Source organism: Rhea americana, unplaced genomic scaffold (genome assembly GCF_003343005.1).
Source record: "Rhea americana isolate MKP2758 unplaced genomic scaffold, rheAme1 scaffold_329, whole genome shotgun sequence".
In the NCBI taxonomy this organism is placed as follows: domain Eukaryota; kingdom Metazoa; phylum Chordata; class Aves; order Rheiformes; family Rheidae; genus Rhea; species Rhea americana.
Window position 1 is genome coordinate 400,463 of NW_028186456.1, and position 20,728 is coordinate 421,190.

Sequence of the window (20,728 nt, forward strand, 5' to 3'; positions counted from 1 at the left end):
ATTCGTGCATCTCTGAAGCACTTGAAATATCTTTATTCACTTTAGATTCAGAACTGTTCAACTCTTAATTGAAACAGGTTTGACAACTACTGTTGAACTGTTTCAAAGGTATTATAAAGCCTTGCTGCAAGGGACTGAGCTGAACAGAAATAAAAGATCTTTCGTAAAATCAAATATGTAGATGACAATCTACGTATTCACAGTTTTTATAATTCCAGAACCACTTGAAGTGATAGAGAGGTTTGCTAACTTGATGCCTCTGCTAATTAGGGACACTACTCAGCAATTTCACAGCCCTTGTGCTGGGAGCCAAGGGTAATCACCAGAGGCATAAAAACACTGTATTGCAGCAAGTGGGGGATGTGATACTGATGCCCCCACTAAATGCAAATATGCAGCACATAAAGAGGGTATAACTTTCCCTAACTCCATATGATAACTCAATTCTAGTGAATAGTGCTAGAGAGGTAATAAAGACTCCCTCATCGCCAGGGAGATCATTCCTATAGTAAGTGGAGTCTCACTGATGATCTTAGAGCCATTCAAGTAAGAGGTATCATGAAGCTTGAGTGCAGATGATCTCATGTCTAAAAGAACTGGATATTTTATGGTTCAGTGATTGTGTGGTAGGAAAAATATTTCTCCAGATTCATCTGAATTTATAAAGGTACATCATGTCTGCAGTTGTGCTCTTGGACAGAATTAGCRTAACTGTTCATACATCTTTTCCCTTACTCTCCCAAATGTTACTGTATTTCCAGTGTCAATCTGATGTCAATAAAAGCTTGAATATGGCTTTGAATGCTAACATGGAGGATTTCCTAGAAGACTCTAACGTGCAGAGCTTCTTCAAGACCTCTTCAAGCCATGACAAATGGCTTTATATAGGTCTCTCAAAACTGGTAATTTCAATACTGCCTCAGAAACAGAGTTTGAAATTGCTTTTGAAGTTAAGCATGTTTTGGTGAAGGCCTGAGAACAYGACTGGAGCAAGAGTGAGCATGGCTCTGCTACCCTGCGCTGTCTGAACTCAGGGGGCCTGATGTGATGAATGACATCGTGTGGTCCCGGGCCACATGGAACAATGTTCCTGGAATAAGCAGCTGCACTTAATGCAAGATATGATTAGAGATGAAGCAACAGCATTCACAATCTAGTGATCCAAGAGTAAGACAGAATGCCCCTAAACATTCCCACCCATACTGCTACTTTCAAATTAGGGTAGTATGCTGTGAGCTATTGCTCTTCAACCATGCTGAACTCTGTACTGTGCTCTGTAGTAAGGCAATCACTGAATAAATCAAGGYAGATACCCTATCTGATGCTGCCTGTTAATCTCCTACCATTACAGAATATTTTAGTCTTCTGATGACTCAGCCTGGCTGCTGGAATCAGCTTCTCACTGGGGAAATGAGTTATTCCACAGTCTCCCAGGAGAGGAGCATGTAGCAACATATTCCAGAGAGGCAGACCACACAGATCTTCCTTCTCACAATATCAGACCAGGAGGACAGGGCGAAGGTTGGTCTTAGGTTGTTGTCACAAAAGTTGCTACCGACTTATGATTTTGGGGGCAAGGAGGACACCATGTGGCAAATTCTTACGCCTAGTGACAGYCTTCTGAATACAAATTTTCTCTGAAAATGGCTGGAAATACAGTCTTTGCAAAGAAAAGACTACATTAGATATATTTCTGCTGCAGCTCAGAGTTAAAATGTTTTGGGCAAAAGATAGAACCACACTGATGAAGACTGTGCAGTCATAGAATTAAAAAGTGATGATCTGACTCAGCTGTCAGCATGCAAACAGGTATYCAGAAAAGCTCTGGATCATCATGACCAGTGCAACTTTCTGATGTCTCCTGGCAGGTACAGCTGTAAAAAGAGAGTATGGATTCAGAAGGCGGGTGTTTGCCAACCAATTAGTTGGACAGAAATACTTTTGTGAATCCATGTCACTGACAGTTCCAGAAAACAACATACCCCACATAATGGAGCACTGCCCCATTCTTTTTCCTGTCTATGAAAAGGATTTCTACTGCAGCAAACTAAAGGGAAGAGGGTCATCATTTTATATGTGCTGCTCTTTTAAACCCATGTTATACTATACACTAAAAAAAGMAAAGGAAAGATGTAAACCTACAACTGCAAATGAAGTGTTCCATTGAAAAGGCTAGCAGAGCTCTGGCACACATCTCAGTATAATGAAAATAGCAGAAATAAAAAATTAAGTAGCCTTAAAATTAAAGCCTTTATTCCTGAGACTTATTTGATATGTTTCTGCTCCCTGTGAATTCAAACGTCAAGTGCAACATTTAAAACATTTTTTTTTAGTTTGCAGATTCTTAATTTGCTTCTTATGGGAGACACAGACTCCTTGGTACAGTGTATCTCAACTAACTGGAAGTAAATTAGCTGCTTTTAGCTACCTTTTGTGGCTTTCTCAGAAATAATCCAAGAGTCTGTGGATCAGAATCTGAAGGTGTTAATCAAGCATCCTAAGAGCCAAGGAATCCTCTAAAGCAACAACCATGATACCCATATGTGCATTACTCTCACGTGATGGGATGAGGMCTGATACTTGGTGAGGGGATGAGGGGACTGGGCGGGTGGGAAGAACAAATAAACCTGTGATAAGAGCTGACAGAAACAACCAAAATAATAACACATTACCTTGCTCTTGTTTGATCCTCTCTCTTTCTGCATACCCAGCAGCAAGCATGTTAATTCTGTTTAGCCATCTGAAATAATATTGAAAAAAGAGCAGTGATACTGATCCAGCATGCTAATTTTGGGTGCAAAAAAAGAAGAAAGTTMTGAGCATCGGAAAGAGGTTGAGGACAATGTTATTTTTCATGCAAGACAGCTGTTTTCTTTGATACTTTTACTCAGGGTGTCTCCAAAGATCTGTAATTTTGCTGTTGAACAAATTGTTTCCACAGCAAAGACCTTGTTTCAAATGGAAAACCACATATGATGTCAAACATCTGYAAAATAAAGGATTTTGAGATAATCAAAGAGCCATTAAGTCTGCTGCTCACAGATATGCCATCACACCAATACTCCTGCTGTTCTGATTTCTTAAGAATAAACACTACTTTTCAGAGATTTAAGCAGTATTTTAAGGCCTGAATTGGCATCTTAACAGAGGAACAGAGCAGAAACCAGCAGTCAAAAGAACAGGTTCACTCCTAAATAGACAGTGAGGTTTAATTATGCCATTATGTGTTTTAGAGCTTACCTATAGTGCCAAGTACAAAGAAATGGGGGCATTTCAGAATTCACTTTTGTGTTTGTGTCAGACAAGCAGAGGGAGAAAAGACAGTTGCCTCAATGCAATTCACTTCTAAAGCTTCAACCTCAACTTTACTTGAAAAAATGCTTCCATAAGCTGCACGAATTAAAAATAAACTATTGCTATTCTCTTCTGGCAGCACTGTCATTGTGAAGCACAGATTCAACTGCCTGTGGCGAAGCCTTGCTTCAACCTGCCCTTCTMCCTCATGGGGCTCTCAGGGTATTCATTACCCAAATAGTTACACGAAATCATTTCCTCCATCAATGAGGCTTTAAAGCAACATGACAACCTCCCGTTGGTAAACCTGGAATTACTTACTCCAGTCATCCCATAGTCAGGATTTGACAGACCCTGTTTGCCAAGCTAGTGGCTTGTGATTTTACTGCTAATATTCACAGAAGGACAACTGAAGTTAGTTTGCATTTTCTTGAAGAGTGTGAAGCTCTTGTTTCAGAGGACTGTGCCTGATGGGTTTCGTCTGCACACTGCWTGTAAAGAAACAATGCAATATTTGCTCAGCAAGGGAGAAACAGTATCCTTTGTAACCACTCCTGCATGTCACCCCTCAGGACATTTCAGTGCTGGGTATACAGACGTTAGATCATAGTGTATAGTTGCTCTCTCTGAAATAAACTTCCATCACTGTCCTTCCACAGATTGTRACCACATGGATGGTCTGTGACTAACATTAATGGTCAATAAATCATTGCACATTTGGAATAATGCCAGAGATCTACTGAAGTGATTATAGGATACTTCATATTAGAATACAATCAAAATTACTGCCAGAAAAAATAGGAAAATGGAGAAGCCAAAGAAGAGACTTAAAATTTCAGTTGCAATTGTTAGAAACTGCCACATACATACAAAAATGACTGGCACATTGGAACAGAAATCCAACAAATTGTGCCTCAGATAACTATTACATCTTCACGGCAGATAAAGTGACCCCCTCCAAAGCTATCTTTTAGGTCTGCATTCCTGAAACTTGAAGGTTTCCTCTGAGGAATAAATGTCAGTGCATTGAGGGCTCAGTTGTCTCAACAGCTCTACCAGAGCTTTCACTCCATCCCAAACCAGACCAGAGCCACACACAAAGAACGGCAGTGTCACACCATGGGGGCATGAGCAACAGCCCAAACACTTGTCCTTGAGCAAAGGATAAAGCAGCACCAAGAAAAAAAAAAGGAAAAAGTAAAGCACCTGCTCTGTCAAACACCGTGGTAGACAACAGAGCTGGAGCCTTCCTTGCCTCTTGCCCATTTCGGGGTTTTGCATCCTCAGGTCACAGGTTATTATTACCCAATACCACCAACACAAGACAGTCAGTTACTGAATGACTTTGTGCAGACCACAAACCATGAGATGATAGCCCTACAAAAGTGCTTTGGCTGGAAAATTTAATTCCATCCTAAATATAAGAGAGATTATTTTGTGTGCGTAACAGTGAGTGAAGTAACCTATTAAATTAGAAAACAGCTAACTGACAGTCAATTGATACTGGTTATATCTATAGCAGACAACTGTTTCCAGAAAGAAGTTATTTCCTGAGATGCATAATCTAATGATAACTCAGGAGATGTATAGCARTCTAAGAGAGATACGGCATACTGACTTCACATTTAATGATTTTCTACAGTTCATGATTTGTGTCAGGGTTTGAAATAYCACCTGCAAAGCCTGTGAGATGAAAGATAGGGTGCTGGTGTGGTTGTGAACGATTAGGGACCATGGCTTTTGAATGGTTTTTAAGTTCAGAAACAAAAAGAATGACACTGACTCCTTATGCRTATTTGCTGATACGCAGCTACAGAGCAAAGCTTCTGTAAGTATGGTTAGGACATACGTAGGTAGAGGGTTAGATAATTTTAATAAAGCACAGCTAGAGCTATGGTTCGTTCCAGTTAGAATCATATCAGAAATCCATCACAATGGGTTTCTATCACAGGGAAATATAAAGATCTGTAGAAGAATGGAAGAGGTGTAGAATATTTCTTCTTTACCAAATATTTATGACAAGAGTTCCAAGTGTGCAGTTATAYAGAAGTTCCCTATCATGAATATTAAAGAATATAATATAATCCTTCTTGAAAGTAATCTRCAAGCTGCTAGCACATGGGAAGACTTATTCTCACTGATGATGTACTGTGTCTTGGTAACTAGTGTAACTTTTAGAGGGCAAGGTGCCAATAAAAAATTCCTTCCTTACTGCAAATGCAGCTCTAATTTTCTTGTGAGAATTATAAAATGTATTTGTTAGCTATGGCAATAAATATAAACACAAATATAAATATAAATATAAACACAGTAGTAGCTGCAGCAGTCATCTAGGCTTTTTCTTTTTAATAATAGCACATACATTCCTTGTCAGGATTTAATTAATACAATTTTATGACTCACATGGATTCATATGAAAAAATACTTTCTAGACCTATAACTTCTATAAAGAGGAATGCACAGCACTTATTTTCACATAGAATAGTAGGAAGCATTCTTCTGTCTTGTCTCACACACTCATCCTTAATCATAAGGCTCAAGGACACAGGATGATCTTGCTGTATGGGAGCACGACTGTCTTACAGAGTCTATAGGTAATCATCTGCAGTTTAACTAAAATGAAGAAACCTGTAAATGATGTTGGAAATTTTCTGGAGTTCATCTTCACTGAAATCTTCCAGACATTCTCATGCATTAATATTTTTGTTAGTCCATTTGTTATCTTTGCTTTTGATCATAGAGCTACACTGAGGAAAGAAAGCTCATACAAATTTCAGTACTCTGTCTATTCACAAAAACAGAAATACCAATCAGTTACAGCAGGTTCAAGGAAGTTCTCATACCACTATACGACGTAAAGTTGTATTCCCCTGCCCAGAAGACACAATTTTGGCAGCCAGGTATGTCATCACTTTAAAAAGGAACTGCTTGAATAAAAAGGAACAATCATAAAATCACAGAATCGGTAAGGTTGGAAGGGACCTCTGGAGATCATCTAGTCCAACCTCCCTGCTCAGCAGGGTCACCTAGAGCATGTTAGACAGGGTTGCATCCAGGCGGGCCTTGAATTTCTCCAGAGAAGGAGACTCCACAACCTCTCTGGATAAGGGTATGCTAAGTATTTAAGCTAGCCAGCCCTGAAGAAGCTGTATTTGCCTCTACGTAGAAGATCAGGATCTCTGAGTAAAGAACATATATTGAATCCATAAAGCAGCAGACATGATTACCATGGAAAATCAAAATAGAATTACATGTAGTACCGTTAAGTAGAAATACAAGATCTGTACTTGACATCAAAAATATTTTCCTGGAACAGGACTAACAATGAGCTTCCAAGCAATGTGCTTCTATGAATATAAACTTATGCCAGCAAAACTGGACTTCGTACCAATAAAGTATATTCCATTCTTCTCACCCAAACAAAACATGCTATATGGATAGAAAGAACACTTTTGCTGGTGTAGCAATGTAGATGAAATGAACCTCAGATGCCACAGCGATACTTTGCACAGTCATGTGCAAATTGTGAGGAAATGAACTATTTCTAACTTTCAGTAAAGCTGTTTTAGCAGTTTTCTACTTTCTTTTCTTCTGTGTCAAATATAAACAGCACTGAAATGACTGCATGATACACAATTAAAGGGTACATCAGAAACCTGGAAAAAAGTACAGGAAGTGATCAAATCAGTCTTAGTTTGATTTTTGATACATTGACTTAGAATGTTTTGGCCTAGGTTGGCTAGGCTGGAACATGCTTTTAGACAAGAAGTGTTTTATTATATTATTATTATATTATTTTACTTCCATGCTCTGCATTTAAAGGATTATTTTTCAGTAATCCATGCTTTCTTTACCAAGTTAATTCAAGGTTTGTGAAAGTGAAGTATTTTTCCCATACATTAAACAATGAGAAAAAAATCAAATGTTTTGGTGAGACTCTGACAGCTTAGAAGACTGGTAAGAATTTCAAGGAATTTCATAGATCTTGATGGATCTGCTTCAAATTTACATGTATTGAACTCAACTCAAAACTAGGTCAAGCCCATTCAATGAACTAATAAGCACTTATTCCAAAATGTGGTAAAAAGATTACTCATGCCAGGAGGGTAAAAACATTCTAGTTCCTGAGTTAGTTTTAGGCTATGTAATATAGCTTTTAATGTATTGATGCGTATTTGCTACTGCTTTCTAATTGCTGAAAAGTTATATATTTTTATCCTCAGAAATGAGGCATACTGACTGAGGACCTACCGACAGCAGTGATTTATCGACTGCTGTTGTTCAGGATATGCTGACTAGACCATACCATTATTATGTTTAGTGTGCAGCAAACTGAATTTTGAGTGACTATCTCRACAGAATTATCCAGTAAAGGCAAGYCTAAAATTTTAAAAACAAATAAAAAAGATCTGAAGTTTCTAACTGGCGAGAGACTTTTGAAAATGATCCTTAGTCATGCCTGAGCTTTTGAAAATGTAAAAAGACAACTATTTCTAAATAAAAGCAAGCAGGGTATATGGCATTGGTTTGTGTGTTCAGTCAATTATTGGTAGAGAATTGGCAGTTCCCCCGAAAAGTGCTCAGCCTAAAGGTAGCTGATCTAGCACACATAGTAGAGATTAAATTATCATAGCATTTACTAATTAATTTTACTATTTTTTTTTTGTTAAGACTTTTATCTCCTTTTTTCCTTTTATTAAAGGCACACAATCTTCCTCAGTTGGGATTTCTGCAAATATAATCTAAGAGAGCGTGAGTCTCAGTTTACTATCAGATTTCTGTTTGGGTCCTCCATCATATGATGGAGATCACATATTATTTTGAATTAATTTTTTATGTTGTGAAAAAAAATGAAATAAAAAGCAAATATGTAAATAGAGATGGAATGCATGCTATTCCCCAAGTCCCCAAGTCAAATGAATTAAGAATAAATGTATTTATTTTGTGCTGAATTTTCAAGCAGTTTTCTTTAAATCTCAGAAGTAGACTAAAATGAGTACAGTTAAGCTCTGTCTCCATGGACTAAGACTTAACTCCTTGCTGTTTTCAAGTTGCTGAGATTTTTCCTACTTACTCCAATAAAAGTAAAATTTCACTTTAATTTGTAAGTTAAATTCATGTCAGTAGAGAAAAGCTGGAAAATGCACTATTTATAATTTCTAGTGTCTTTGTCAAGATTGGTAGAAGAAAGATCACTGACTGTTATAAAGCCTTCTCCAACTTTTCACTCCCTCAAGGGCCAGAAATAGAGAGAAGCATCACTGGAGCAAGTGTCATGTGCTTGTGGGGGTATGCGAGGAAGCAGTCAGAGATGTTRCACCTTTGTAGGTTTTGCATATCCAGGACCAGCTTTACAGACACCTGGAATTCTAAAATCTTGTTTGCCTCTTATTTTCAAAAACTAGTTTTTATTTCTATCCAGAATGAAGGAATTTTGTTTCTAAAATCTTCAAATCTTTATTTCAAAAAAGGCAATTTTGGCATAAATGGAATGCTTAGCATATGCAGCCACTCAGAAACAATGCTACTCTGCATTTACTTTCTCAGCTATTAAAGTTAACTTTTAATTTAGATAAACATGTAACTTATTATTACTATGTTACTGGGGTCCTTGAACTTTGCTAATTTTCCTTACCTGTTCATATCATCTAGATGTTCAGCAGCAAAATAAAAACTTTTGATCTTAGGATGGCAGGCTTTGAATGCACTGTAGAGGAAAAACATAATTATAAAAACATAATGGTACAAAATTTTTTTTTTAATATAAGATAGTGAAGTGACCAATGAGATGAGTTCAGATTTCCTGGGTTGTTAAAACCTCCTAAAGAGGATATAAACATAGCTTATAGGATTGTGCCAAGATTTCTCTGACTAAAATGCACCACAACTACCCCTTTCCAAATAATATTTGATTCATATATGCATAAATAGAGATAATTCAACAATCACTTACACTATTCTGCTTTTGGATAAAATTAACCAGTTCAGGAATATTTTATTTATCAAGCAATTTTTTGATGTATCTAGTGATGTAAAATTCTTTCTGAACAGAAAATTGGTGGAACAATGTATTCAGTACAACAGAARAACTTTCAGTCTGGTGACTTTTCACATCCCAATGACCTTGACACTACCCTTAGCTCTAATGACTGGGTTTCAAACAGAAAAATGTGATGCGCTAATTGATTTCTGAAGAGCAGTTATAAATCAACAATGCGTTCTTGAGGTCAGACCAAGCAATGGGCAATTACARCTCATCTTTCTTTTCCACCAAAGTAATCAACATGACTGGGCAGAGAGAATTAAAGCATTTCATACATAATAAGAAATAAATTGCTTGAAAGAATTTTTTAACTATATTGGATAAAGATTTATGGTGAAGTATTTGAAGATTTAGAAAATGAATCTGAAAGTAATTAATAATTTATGGTACAGAATAATCATTTTTGAGAATAGCCTGAAGGTCTCCCTTAAAATAAGAACAAAAATGCTTAACAATCCAAAGAAAATAAGAAAAAGCATGATACACATAAAGTGCATCATTACCATTTTTCTGAGAAACAATGGATTGATTAATGCAACATACATCTATATCTATCTACATGTATGTATACATAAACATACATATATATACATATAAACATATATACATGAAAACAGGTTTTCAGAAACCAGATATATGTAATCCAGAAAAGGTACTGCTAGTGAAGATAACATGTAAAATTGGGACCCAAATGGCTCATCTACACATTAGAGTATGACATAATGTTATGCAAGTGATAACAGATGTACAGTGACATCTGTTCAGTTTAGAAAGACATCATCAGGTTACTAAGACCCCAATCTTGACTTCTTAAAATTGTTATAGCATCTGTTGTCTGGATTCTTAAGAGTCTTTTTTTCTTTATCAGCCACTGGAGGAAGGAATTTTAATAGCAACATTTTATGTTCTACTATCYAGTACATAGCAAATGAAGAAAAAAAATTAAACAGAGTGAAATTCTGAGAATTGAGTTGACTTATCAATGTTACTGCCTAACAAAACATAAAAACGAAGTACTTCAGCAGTGTAGCCCAAGGACACAGGACAATAAGCCCAAGTTGATAAATCACATTTTTWAAAAAAAATGTAGTTTTCATTTTCTGCCCTTTGAGATCATCATGAAGAGCAGATTTTATCCCAAAGGGATATCTAAACCAAGCGGGACAAGGTCAGTGTATTCTTTAGAGCTGTATGTACTATAAATTAAAAGGAAAAGTCATTTTGCTTTTGAAATTACTTTTCTGTATAGTTTTCAGTGATTACATGTTCTTGAAAAACTTAAAGAATAGTAAAAACTATTAGAAGGCATGGCAAAAAATTTTCAACAATAAGATTCTTAAAAATAATTCCATGAGAGTATGCATCTGTCACATTACTACCAACACGCATCTAAACAGAAAACAGGCTTGTGCAAGGGCATATATTTGAACATTTAGACATCAACATACATACCTAGGTTAGAAGAAAAGTTTTAGAGCTTTTAGGTCATACCCCCAAAATGAAGCAAATCACTATCATGCTCTTATTTAACTCCACCTCAGGACTGAATCCCCGTGCCAGCAAGTTTTGAGATGCTGTTAACTAATTTGGAGTTGCAGTAAAGACTGATACCTGGCCATGAACTCAGGAACTCTTTTTTTTCTGGATTGTCCCCATATTTTGCTTCAAGCTGTTTGTTAAGTTTAAAAGTCTCAAAATATGCCTCTCATATTCCCCCTCCTCCACCCCCCCCCCCCCCCCAAAAAAAAAAAAGAAGGGGAAAGCCTAAAACTAGTAAATTAATACAGGAACAGAAGCAGTTAAGCAGTCTTGCTTTCAATGCATTTTGCTGTGGTCAAGTATGATAGTTTCATGATAGTTACAGATCCTTCTTTAGGAAAAATGGCACACCAAAACCACACCAGAATTTGGTTGTTCTGTATGACCTTGTTCTGTGATATAACCAAYGATCATTGTAACAAACTCCATGATGCCATTGCTGTACAGGACAACTTTGTCCTTTGTTCCACTTCTTCCTCTTGTATCATTGTATTGCACTATTTTAGAGTACACTTACTATTTCTTGCGGCATTCACTGGCTCTGTCKATTTTAAATTCAGGTAGACTGATGAATCCTTCTGCTTTTTCATCCTAAAAAGACAGTTCTAGATATTACTGTTGTTAAGATGTCAAAATAGTCACTGAAACGTTAGCATAAGAAATATATTTTCACTTGCCTGCTTCTTACATAAGGAACACTAATGTATGTTCTGCTCTGGCAAACCTCCCACAGAAGTCACTGGGACCTTTGCCAAAGTAGTAAGACAGATCTCGTGGTGTAAAACACAATTTTTAAATACCCAGTTTCCTCAAACAATTTCACAGCTGAAACAGCATTTGCAAATGTACAAAATGACCAAATGTATTCAGGCAATTAGTCAGTGTAATTAGTTAATTTTGGAGGAGGATGGACTAATTAGTAAGGAGCTATGCCAAGCACTATAAGGGATAGAGAAAAAACAATTTAAATTTGCACTGTTTACCATCTTTATATGATATCACAGCGAAGATGCATAAAAGTTGATTCAGTTAGTTTTGATATTTTATGTACAATTCAGTTATTTTATCTCTCCAACACTCGCAGAGCAGACACTGGACCTTCCTCCCTTCTCCTTTAAGGACTTGTACGTAGTTTATTTTACCAGACATTGAATATCGCTAGACTATTCACATTTTGAAAGCATTATTTATTTTAAGCTACTAACACATCAGTTTTATAGCCTCTCGTATTTGACTGTTCATAACCTTACCTTAGAAATTAATACAATATCATGAGCGTGAAACTGCAGAAAACCCAAATATATGTTAAGGAATTCCACAGAATTACATCTTTCTTTATCAGAATCTCCATGGCTGTATTTGCTAAATATGCAGTCTATTAAGGCTATTTTGCCACAAAACATCAGAGAAGACTGGAACTGGACTTGTCTTGTGTGAAGTACAATGCTGTAACTTGTTTTGCACTAGCAAATATTTTAAAGTCAAAAGAAGGTTTAGAATAATCTTACTATCATTTTTTTGCCTGGTTGCCTAAAAAAAAAAAATTGGCAAATACATTGTTTGCTTGTCTGTCCATCTGTCAGTGAGTCCTCCCCCTTCAACAGCTTTTGAATCTGTTGACTATTGCAGCCACTTTTCCCAAGGAGGACTCAAAGATAACCAAGTTCCAGCAAGTCTCATGGAAACCTGGATGAGGGAAGAGAAGCGGGAGATGCTCAGACCATTGCACTCTCTAAGAGAAAGGAAGGTACAACTCAGCAACTCCACACTCTCCTTGGCCACAGCTGGTGACCAGTCATCGTACTTGTAGCGATGAATTACCATCCTAATGAAGACCTCAGAGCAGACCCTAGGGAGGGAGGAAGGAGAGTGGGGAATTGAGGTTATCAATTCAAAACTGTCTTTGAGGTGCAAATAGTATGAGACTGTGGGAAACCAGGCCTCAGTAAATCTGTTTGTGGAATAAGTTTCTTTCAATCTACTCAATGAAAACTCTGGGATCATAATATTATAAATAAGTTGTGTACAAATGCTCACAGTGGTTAAAGTAACAAAAATGACAATCCAGGACTGAGTATGTCCACATGCTGGCAATGACTTTCTTTCGGAATATTTACAAAGGAGATTAGTGATATTTAAAACTAAGGTTTCCTACCTCACTGGCAAAAACCTGTTTTACCAAAGCTGACATAAATAAACCTGCACTAATGCAAAATATGTTGCACAGTCAAAGCTGTACACAGTTCAGTTGGGCTGCTCTGGTGCTCTTAAGGTCAGCATGTATGAGCACTGAAATCATATCAAAAGCTATTTGGAAAGAATGACAGGAGAATACAACTGAAAAACAAATGCATCTTCCGTAATTACTAGAGCTTTTGGTGATTTCACTGGCATAGACAAACAAAGAACACCAGTCAGCACATTATTAAAGTTTACCCTCCCATGACATTAGTTTGAATGACAGGATTAAATAACTACCTTTTCTCTTCCAAGGGCTTGAGCGGTGAGAAAATGATAGATTTATCCTAAACTGGTGAGAGSAAGACACAGAAAATAGTGTTTTTTCTCCTTATAGGAAAAAGTGAATTTTAAGGACCAAATATATTTATGTAATTTAGCCAGGCAGTTAATATTAATTTCAGTACAATTATTTGGGTGAATAAAATCATTCASACATATAAGCGCTCAGACCACTGGCTTTCCACTAACTCATAACAACAGTACTACACAGGGTTTTTGATAAAACAATGAGCAAAAATGCTTACTTCTTCATTGATATACCAATATAGAGATGTATCTTTCAGAACAAACCAATATTTCTTCCATTTCTGGGAGAAATAACTCTTGGCGTCTTTCTTTTTCCAAAGCCAGCCTTCACAGTCCCCTCGGCCAAGATCTTTACATGAGATCCTTCTTTTGCTTTTACCAGGAATAGGAGCTGAAAATGACAAAGAATTGATGTGAAAGAGTTTGATTTGTCTACTAAATCAACAAGACAGTWAGCCATAAAGCACTATATATATTTGATTAAGAATATTAATTAAATATTTTCACCTCAATTTGCCGTTATTAAATTATTACAAACCTTTTACTTGGGCCACAAAGGCTATGCAAGGCATCATAAGTTAAACAAAAAGAAACAAAACAAACCATGGTCAGCACCTCACAGAGCTCATATTCTATGGATGAGACAAAATAAAATAAATAAAAGCAAGAAGGAAAGAGAAGAGGTTAGAGAGAAAGGAAAGGCAAGATATTTAAAAATAAGAAAAATGATTATTTATCATTTCAACAAATTAATATTTCATGTCAGATTAAAGCATACAGCATATAAATTTATACACTTTCAGAGTGAGCTGCTATTTTTTTGTATTTTGGTCAAATACAACTATGTAAGTATTTGACAGATATTCAGAAATCTCTGTGTGTGGCTCTTCTTGCAACTAAACAGTTCTTAAAGCCTTTGTACTTCTAAATCAAAGCAGGACAGTCTACTATCATATGAATTACCAGACAGGCTAGGTGTTTTAGTAATAAGCAAGGGTTGCAGTAAGGCATTGTATGCACATAGCTGAGAAACGCATCCCTGCTTGCAAAGAGGCTGCAGTATAAATATAAAAAAATGACAATGGCAGGTATATACAGACAAGAGAACATTAAAAACCTATGAGACATCAATCATGGCCTAATAGCTTCTTCATATGGTCAACAGAGCTATATACGTGGTTACAGCTAACAAGTTCCAATTCCTAAGATACTGCAATACTGAAAATACTAATGTTTACAATTTCCTTCCTACCAATAAATTAAAACTAACTTAATTTTTACCTTTGTTCTTCTTTTTACTTTTCTGCTGTAGAGAAGATTGCTGAAATGTCTACAACAAAATCAAAAGAAGAGAATGGTAATACAGTGTTTATATTCAAGTGCACCCTCATCATAATAGCAATGAGACTTTGCAAACAACTGAAGTCATCACCAGGTATGACCACCAGCAAACAGATTCCTAGGTCAAAGGAAAAAAGTAATTTTATTTCATACATGCATAAGGTTCTACAGCAAAATCACAGTAAAATATATTAAAATAGACCACAAATTAGTTTGCTAGTGACAAATGAAGTTTCTCTCGAAAATAGTTACTCTTCTCTTCATTCTGTTAATAAGAAATGTCTCGTCTCATAGAGAATCTAAACAGTTCTTTTATTTTTAAGAGATCATTAATTAAGACCTAATCCTAATAGATCCTAATAAAAATATGTATATTGTTTTAGATCACTCTCTAATGAAGGTGTGAAGGTATTTTTATGATGGCATTTAGGATATCAAACATTTTGCTCAGAAATTACTATATTGGTCTAAAATCTTCAACAATAAAATTCAGGCAGATAACAACTGGGAAAAATCTCCCAAGTAAAGATTCTCAAATATATATGTATTTTTTTTACCAGGTTTTGACTGAATGTGTTTACCTCCAGCTGATCCACCCCATGAACCAATTTGTTGCCTTTGGAAGAAAGACAGGAGGGAAATTATTTGTTTGATATTTTCAGGCAGCAAATGCTTGCATCATATTCATAGGGATAAATTACCAATTATACAACAATAATTAAGAGTATTATCATGAAATTAAGGGTCTTGGGTAGAGGTTGCAGCCTCAGATGGTTAAAATGGATCTTTGTTAGAAAGAAAAACGGAGCCAGTTTATTTTGGCTCTGCTCCTTTTCTTCCTCTATTAGTGTCAAATCGCTGAGTGCAGCTCTTAGCAAGCTGAGACACGACCGCTGTCCCAGCTCATGTCGAATGAAATATTTCTACTTGTATAGGACTAAAAGAGATCTTTTTGGTTCATAGAGAAATAACAGAGAATTACTAGGCAGAAGGGTGTAAATAACTTTCTTCCTCTTAGAAGCTTTGAAAATCTCAACCCAATTCACAGTAGTTGAAACACAAACGCACACGCACACGYACAAATTTGTAGTACATCTCAGCTCAAAAAAACAGACCATTTCATTCTGCTCCTTAACTTTTCTGCATTAGCATTTTAACAGAGAATTCATCAAAACAGAAAAGGAAAACTGCTTGGTTTTCTTATAAGTGATACTGGAAAGCTATGAGAACAATATGAAAATGCTTCTCTTTTAAATGCTTCATCTGTAAATTAAACCCAAAAAAGTGAGTTTGCATGTCTCTACTTCTGAGTCAGTTTTGGTGAAGAAAGTATAATGAAAGAGTATCATTTTTTAATAGGAAGACAGCATGTAATTTAGATGTCTAGCCATTTTTCCATACATTAAGTTATATTGTAAAACAGAAGGGTTTTATTAGAATTAAATTATTGTTCTGAATTAGAACTTTAAATAAGATGATAATTAAGGACACAATCTACAGCTGAATAAAGTTCCTGGGTACCATTCACCTTACTTCAGTGATTTCTGCTCACACTTCAGATTTTGTCACATAGATTTTAGGCTTCAAGTTGGCTTGTTCTGTGCAAAAAACAACTTTGGCTCATCTTTTTTTTTTTTTTTAATACAAAAGATATCTAAGCTGTACGCATTAGTCAATCCTACTCAATTTCAAACTTTCATGACATATAAAAACTGCAACTGAGAATGAAGTCTAAAAATGCTCATTCTGTTGTTCTTTTAGAAAACCATCAAATGCAACAGCCTATTTAATCTGTAGTCCCTCTCTATTTATCAGATACTGCATATTCCTATTTTCTCAATGCTGTTTAAAATCACAGTGTGATGTAGTTTGGAAGGGATTTCTGGAGGTTGTCTCGTCCTGCCTCCTGCTCAGAGCATGGCTTGCTTTGAAGTTGGATCTAACTCCAAAGTTAGATCATGTTCCTCAGGGTAATCTTCAGCCTAGATCCGAATACCTCCATGGAAGAAGTTTCCACAGCCTTTTAAGTGACCTGCCCCAATGTCTAGCCAACACAGTGTTTTCCCTTTTCCAGTTTAAATCTATGATGTGGCAAACATGAAGATAATAGAAATGCATTTTTTAATGTCATGAACCCTGAAAATATGGCTCCACATCAAAACACAGAAATTTATTTGTACTAAAACAATGGTTTGCTGCAAGATACTGTTTAATCACCTGCCTGTGAGGCTGGATTTCAACATATGTTGACTACATTTTGATTCTGATACATCTTGAGTTTTGAGCAACTGTTTTCACATACATCATTCGTCCCAGTTTCCAAGAACTCCTCTCTCCTACTCATCCTGAGCAAGGATTCCTATATTAAAGAAGGTTGTTAATAACTCAAATAATGAAAAAAAACGGAAACAAGACTGGCAGTGACACAACAAAAGAGATGACTATCTTAGCCCAAACAGAATTTWTCACTCCTTGAGAAAAATTGCAGCTGTTTATTCATATTCTGMATGGTACGTTATCCAGTTCCAAAAAACACGATTAGCAAAACTTTTCACTCTCCAAAAGGTTTAGCTCAGTTGGTTAGAGCATGGTGCTGCTAATGCCAAGGTYGTGGGTTCAGTCCCCRTATGGGCTATGCTGACGTTTGGACTAGATGACCTCCTGAGGTCCTTACCATTCTATGATTCTATGAAAAGCAGGGCAACATCACTTGATATTTAATGTATATCAAAACTTMTCTTTATTATCTTGAGGTTCAGTTATTTAAATGCAGTCAGTTTCTCCTGTGATATGTGATGTTTGAGGTTGTCATATTTAGTAATATACCTAAACCACACCATCTGACAGATGCATGTCTAAACAGAACATCAATGAAGCATTTATGTATATGTATATATGGCTGCTTTTGCTATCACCAGCCTCCAACAAATGTATCTTTGAAGAGCAATTCATTATAGAGAGTTTTCTATATATAGGGTTTTTTTATTATTATTTTTATTTTTCAAAACTAATGTGCTAGTCTACCTCTAAAGAATATTTCAGTCTGACCTGCACTGAGGACTTGGCTGCAACAGTCAATGGAAATTTCACTATGCACTGAACAACCATAACAGTTCCTCTTCCTGCAGCTCTTCATTACCAAACTTGTTATGTGGGTTGTATTTAGTTTTGCACTCCCCAAAATGATTGAAAGGATCTGAAAGTCCATCAGAAGACTGCACCAGTGTAAACAGTATCCAGCCCTGGGAGATGCCYTTCCTCTCTTTTGGGAATGTAGCACAATGATGTAGCTACATAACCAAAAAATTTCCAGGTAGAGGTTTGCACTGACAGCAGAGGTCACCAACAACGTATAACCATAYTTGCTCCTTTAGCAAGATAATAATCATACACTGATGCTTTATTCAACAATGTCTGTATGTATGCAATCATATATCCGCATTTTAGTATGTACAACATAAAAATTCCAAGAAATGAGGATATTAGATTTTTCTCTCTTGCTTAAAATCATGCAGGTTCTTGTGTGCTTTCAGCTTCAGGGATAAAGAATTAATCCTTGGTTGGTTCCAAGCCCTTTGTATATTTAATCAGAAGGCAAACAAGATTAATAGCAAGTCATTGCCATTCAGAAGTCTGAAAATTTGACTATTTATTATACACTACTAAGTAGTAATTTGATTGCTCTATATTTGGAAAAWCTTATTTAAATAAAAGTGTTAATTAATTCATTTGTTTCATGTCAAATAGGAAACTTAATAAACTAATCTTCCAAAACCTATACTACATTGGAGAGAAACTGCTATCAGGAGAGACGAATGTTCGACAAAACTCTCACTTTGTGATGACAGTTAGAACATTCTTAGTCAAAAAAAAAAAAAAAAAAAAAAAAAAAAAAAAAAAAACAGTTGGTGCCTAAAGTAAAAGTGGAAGATAACCAAACTGTTTAATTAATAGTGTTGATTTGGAGAGGCTGGTTATTTTGCCAGATTTCAAATGTATGAGGAGGAAGTCCAAGGAGTTGTTAACTTCGACTATTCCTCTTCCAGCAAAGATCAGCTCTTTGAACTTCAGAGCTAATATAAATTCCTTATGTGACCAACATATCATGACATCCATGTCCCAATATATAATATATATTCTAATAACCATGTTATTACACCAATTTACAGTTACAGAATTTGTAGTTCTACTATAGAAAAACATAACTGAAGCTTCCTCTGAAGATCAAGATTGGCCATAGTGATTAGTACTAAATTTGATGACTCCTACGATCCTCTTCCAAATGCTAATTTGTCTCTTCGCTTTTTTTCAGAGATGTTCCTCTTACTCATTTTTGGAAAGCTGGAAGAGGGAAGCAGGTTATAGAAATAATAATCTCTGTAACTCTTTTACGTGAATTTGAGCTCATCTAGCCTAGGAAGAAAATTGGCAGGTATTTTTACTGTTTTTTTGAAAGCTCAAGTCAAATCCAATTTTTCTCAAGCTGCAAGTTTAGACMCTAAGGAACTATTTACAGTCAGACAGTTCCTCTCTGTTGCTGTAAGATAACTTTTGCTAGTTTCAACAGAGGAGCTAGCTACATTTCTGATTACTAGAACTTTCTGCTGCTGATGGAAAAGCTTGTATCTGGAAAAATATGAAAACTGCTGCTGCTTATCTGATCACTCTCTTACACTCCATATTTTGAGCACATTGGCAATGTTCTATTTCCCCAGCTTTGATATACTCTACATAATTGTTTCTCCATATGAGGATGGGTTGAGATCTAAAATTCCGAAGRTAAAAGAATGAAAAAGGGAAAAAGGTCAATGCCATGTATACTAGGTTGTCGCGATATGCCTCAGTCTGAACAATCCATGTTTAAAAGTTAAAGAGAGTATTTTATTGAAAACTTTCTGTTTACCATTAAGAGATRAAAAGCATTCATTATTTTCATGGATGCTTGTGCAAAATAAAGTTTTCAAGGAATGTGTTACAAAGRTGTGATAAGAATAGACCTCTGGCAGCTCAGAAGGTTTGAAAACTCCCGCTAGTCAGTGGCAGAATTTCATTTGCAAGAGATAATTATTTTGTTTACAGCAAGGCCAAGTATTGACCCAGTTATTATGCTYGTCCCTCACAATACGCAAAATGATTACTCTTTATGGTTAGCTAGGTCTTAAAGCTATCTCATTCGGCATAGAGAATCTACAGGCATTTTTTGGAACAAAAGCTGAAACTGTGTTTTACAGGATTTTATTAGCATAGGAGAAAAGACATGAGACATGAGTTGATGCTCTAACTCTAATCAGTTACAAAGACTAAGGACCAAATGAAGCATCTAAAGGTGATATGATGCTCAACAGGGAACCTACTAAAAAGAGAGATAAGGAAAGACTATGCTCTAAGTTATGACCCTATTTGGGAAAGCAAAATCTAAYGAAAAGGTTTCACTGGTTTGTTTGAATTGTTTTCTGTGTTGACTGGACTTCAGAGGCCAAAAAGAAAAAACCTTATGCTTGGCAAACCTGCTTTGTCAGGTCACATGGACCATTTTAGAAAATATTACTATTCCTCTAATTGCTAACTCTATGATTCCAAACCTGACTATCTGGTGTTTTCTTCTTATATTTTGCTGATATTTGTTCATTTATTTATTTATTTTAATAAGTGTTACTTTCTATTTATATTTATTATTCTACATTTCCTAATTTATCCATAGCTACAACCAATTTGTTGCCAAAAATGGTATCAAATGGCACTAAGTTGTGAATAAAGTAATTTTAATATGCTGCAAGAGCTCTAGTTTACAAAATTCCTCTAAAAGCAGGGCTGTACTCTGGATAGGTAAAATGCAAATACATTAAATGGAATGGCCCACAAGAGAGAACATCTAGTACAGAACAACAGCAATGAGTTTATGAAGAGTGATCTAGAAATATTTCCTGAACTCAAGTCACAGGGTGGTCACAAAACAGTCATCAT

General features: G+C 35.9%; 1 protein-coding gene across 6 annotated transcripts in view; it reads right to left on the reverse strand.

Annotated features, from left to right (window-relative positions):
* CNKSR2 (connector enhancer of kinase suppressor of Ras 2) overlaps nt 1-20,728 on the reverse strand; it is a 224,948-nt gene that overhangs the window by 47,417 nt on the left and 156,803 nt on the right. For all 6 annotated transcript variants that reach the window (XM_085310881.1, XM_085310880.1, XM_085310884.1 and 3 more), the window contains 5 exons: nt 14,705-14,753; nt 13,642-13,814; nt 11,394-11,467; nt 8,930-9,001; nt 2,673-2,740 (listed from right to left, as the gene is read on the reverse strand). In XM_085310881.1, coding sequence (XP_085167007.1) covers nt 2,673-2,740; nt 8,930-9,001; nt 11,394-11,467; nt 13,642-13,814; nt 14,705-14,753 — 436 coding nt within the window. The remainder of the gene's footprint in view (nt 1-2,672; nt 2,741-8,929; nt 9,002-11,393; nt 11,468-13,641; nt 13,815-14,704; nt 14,754-20,728) is intronic.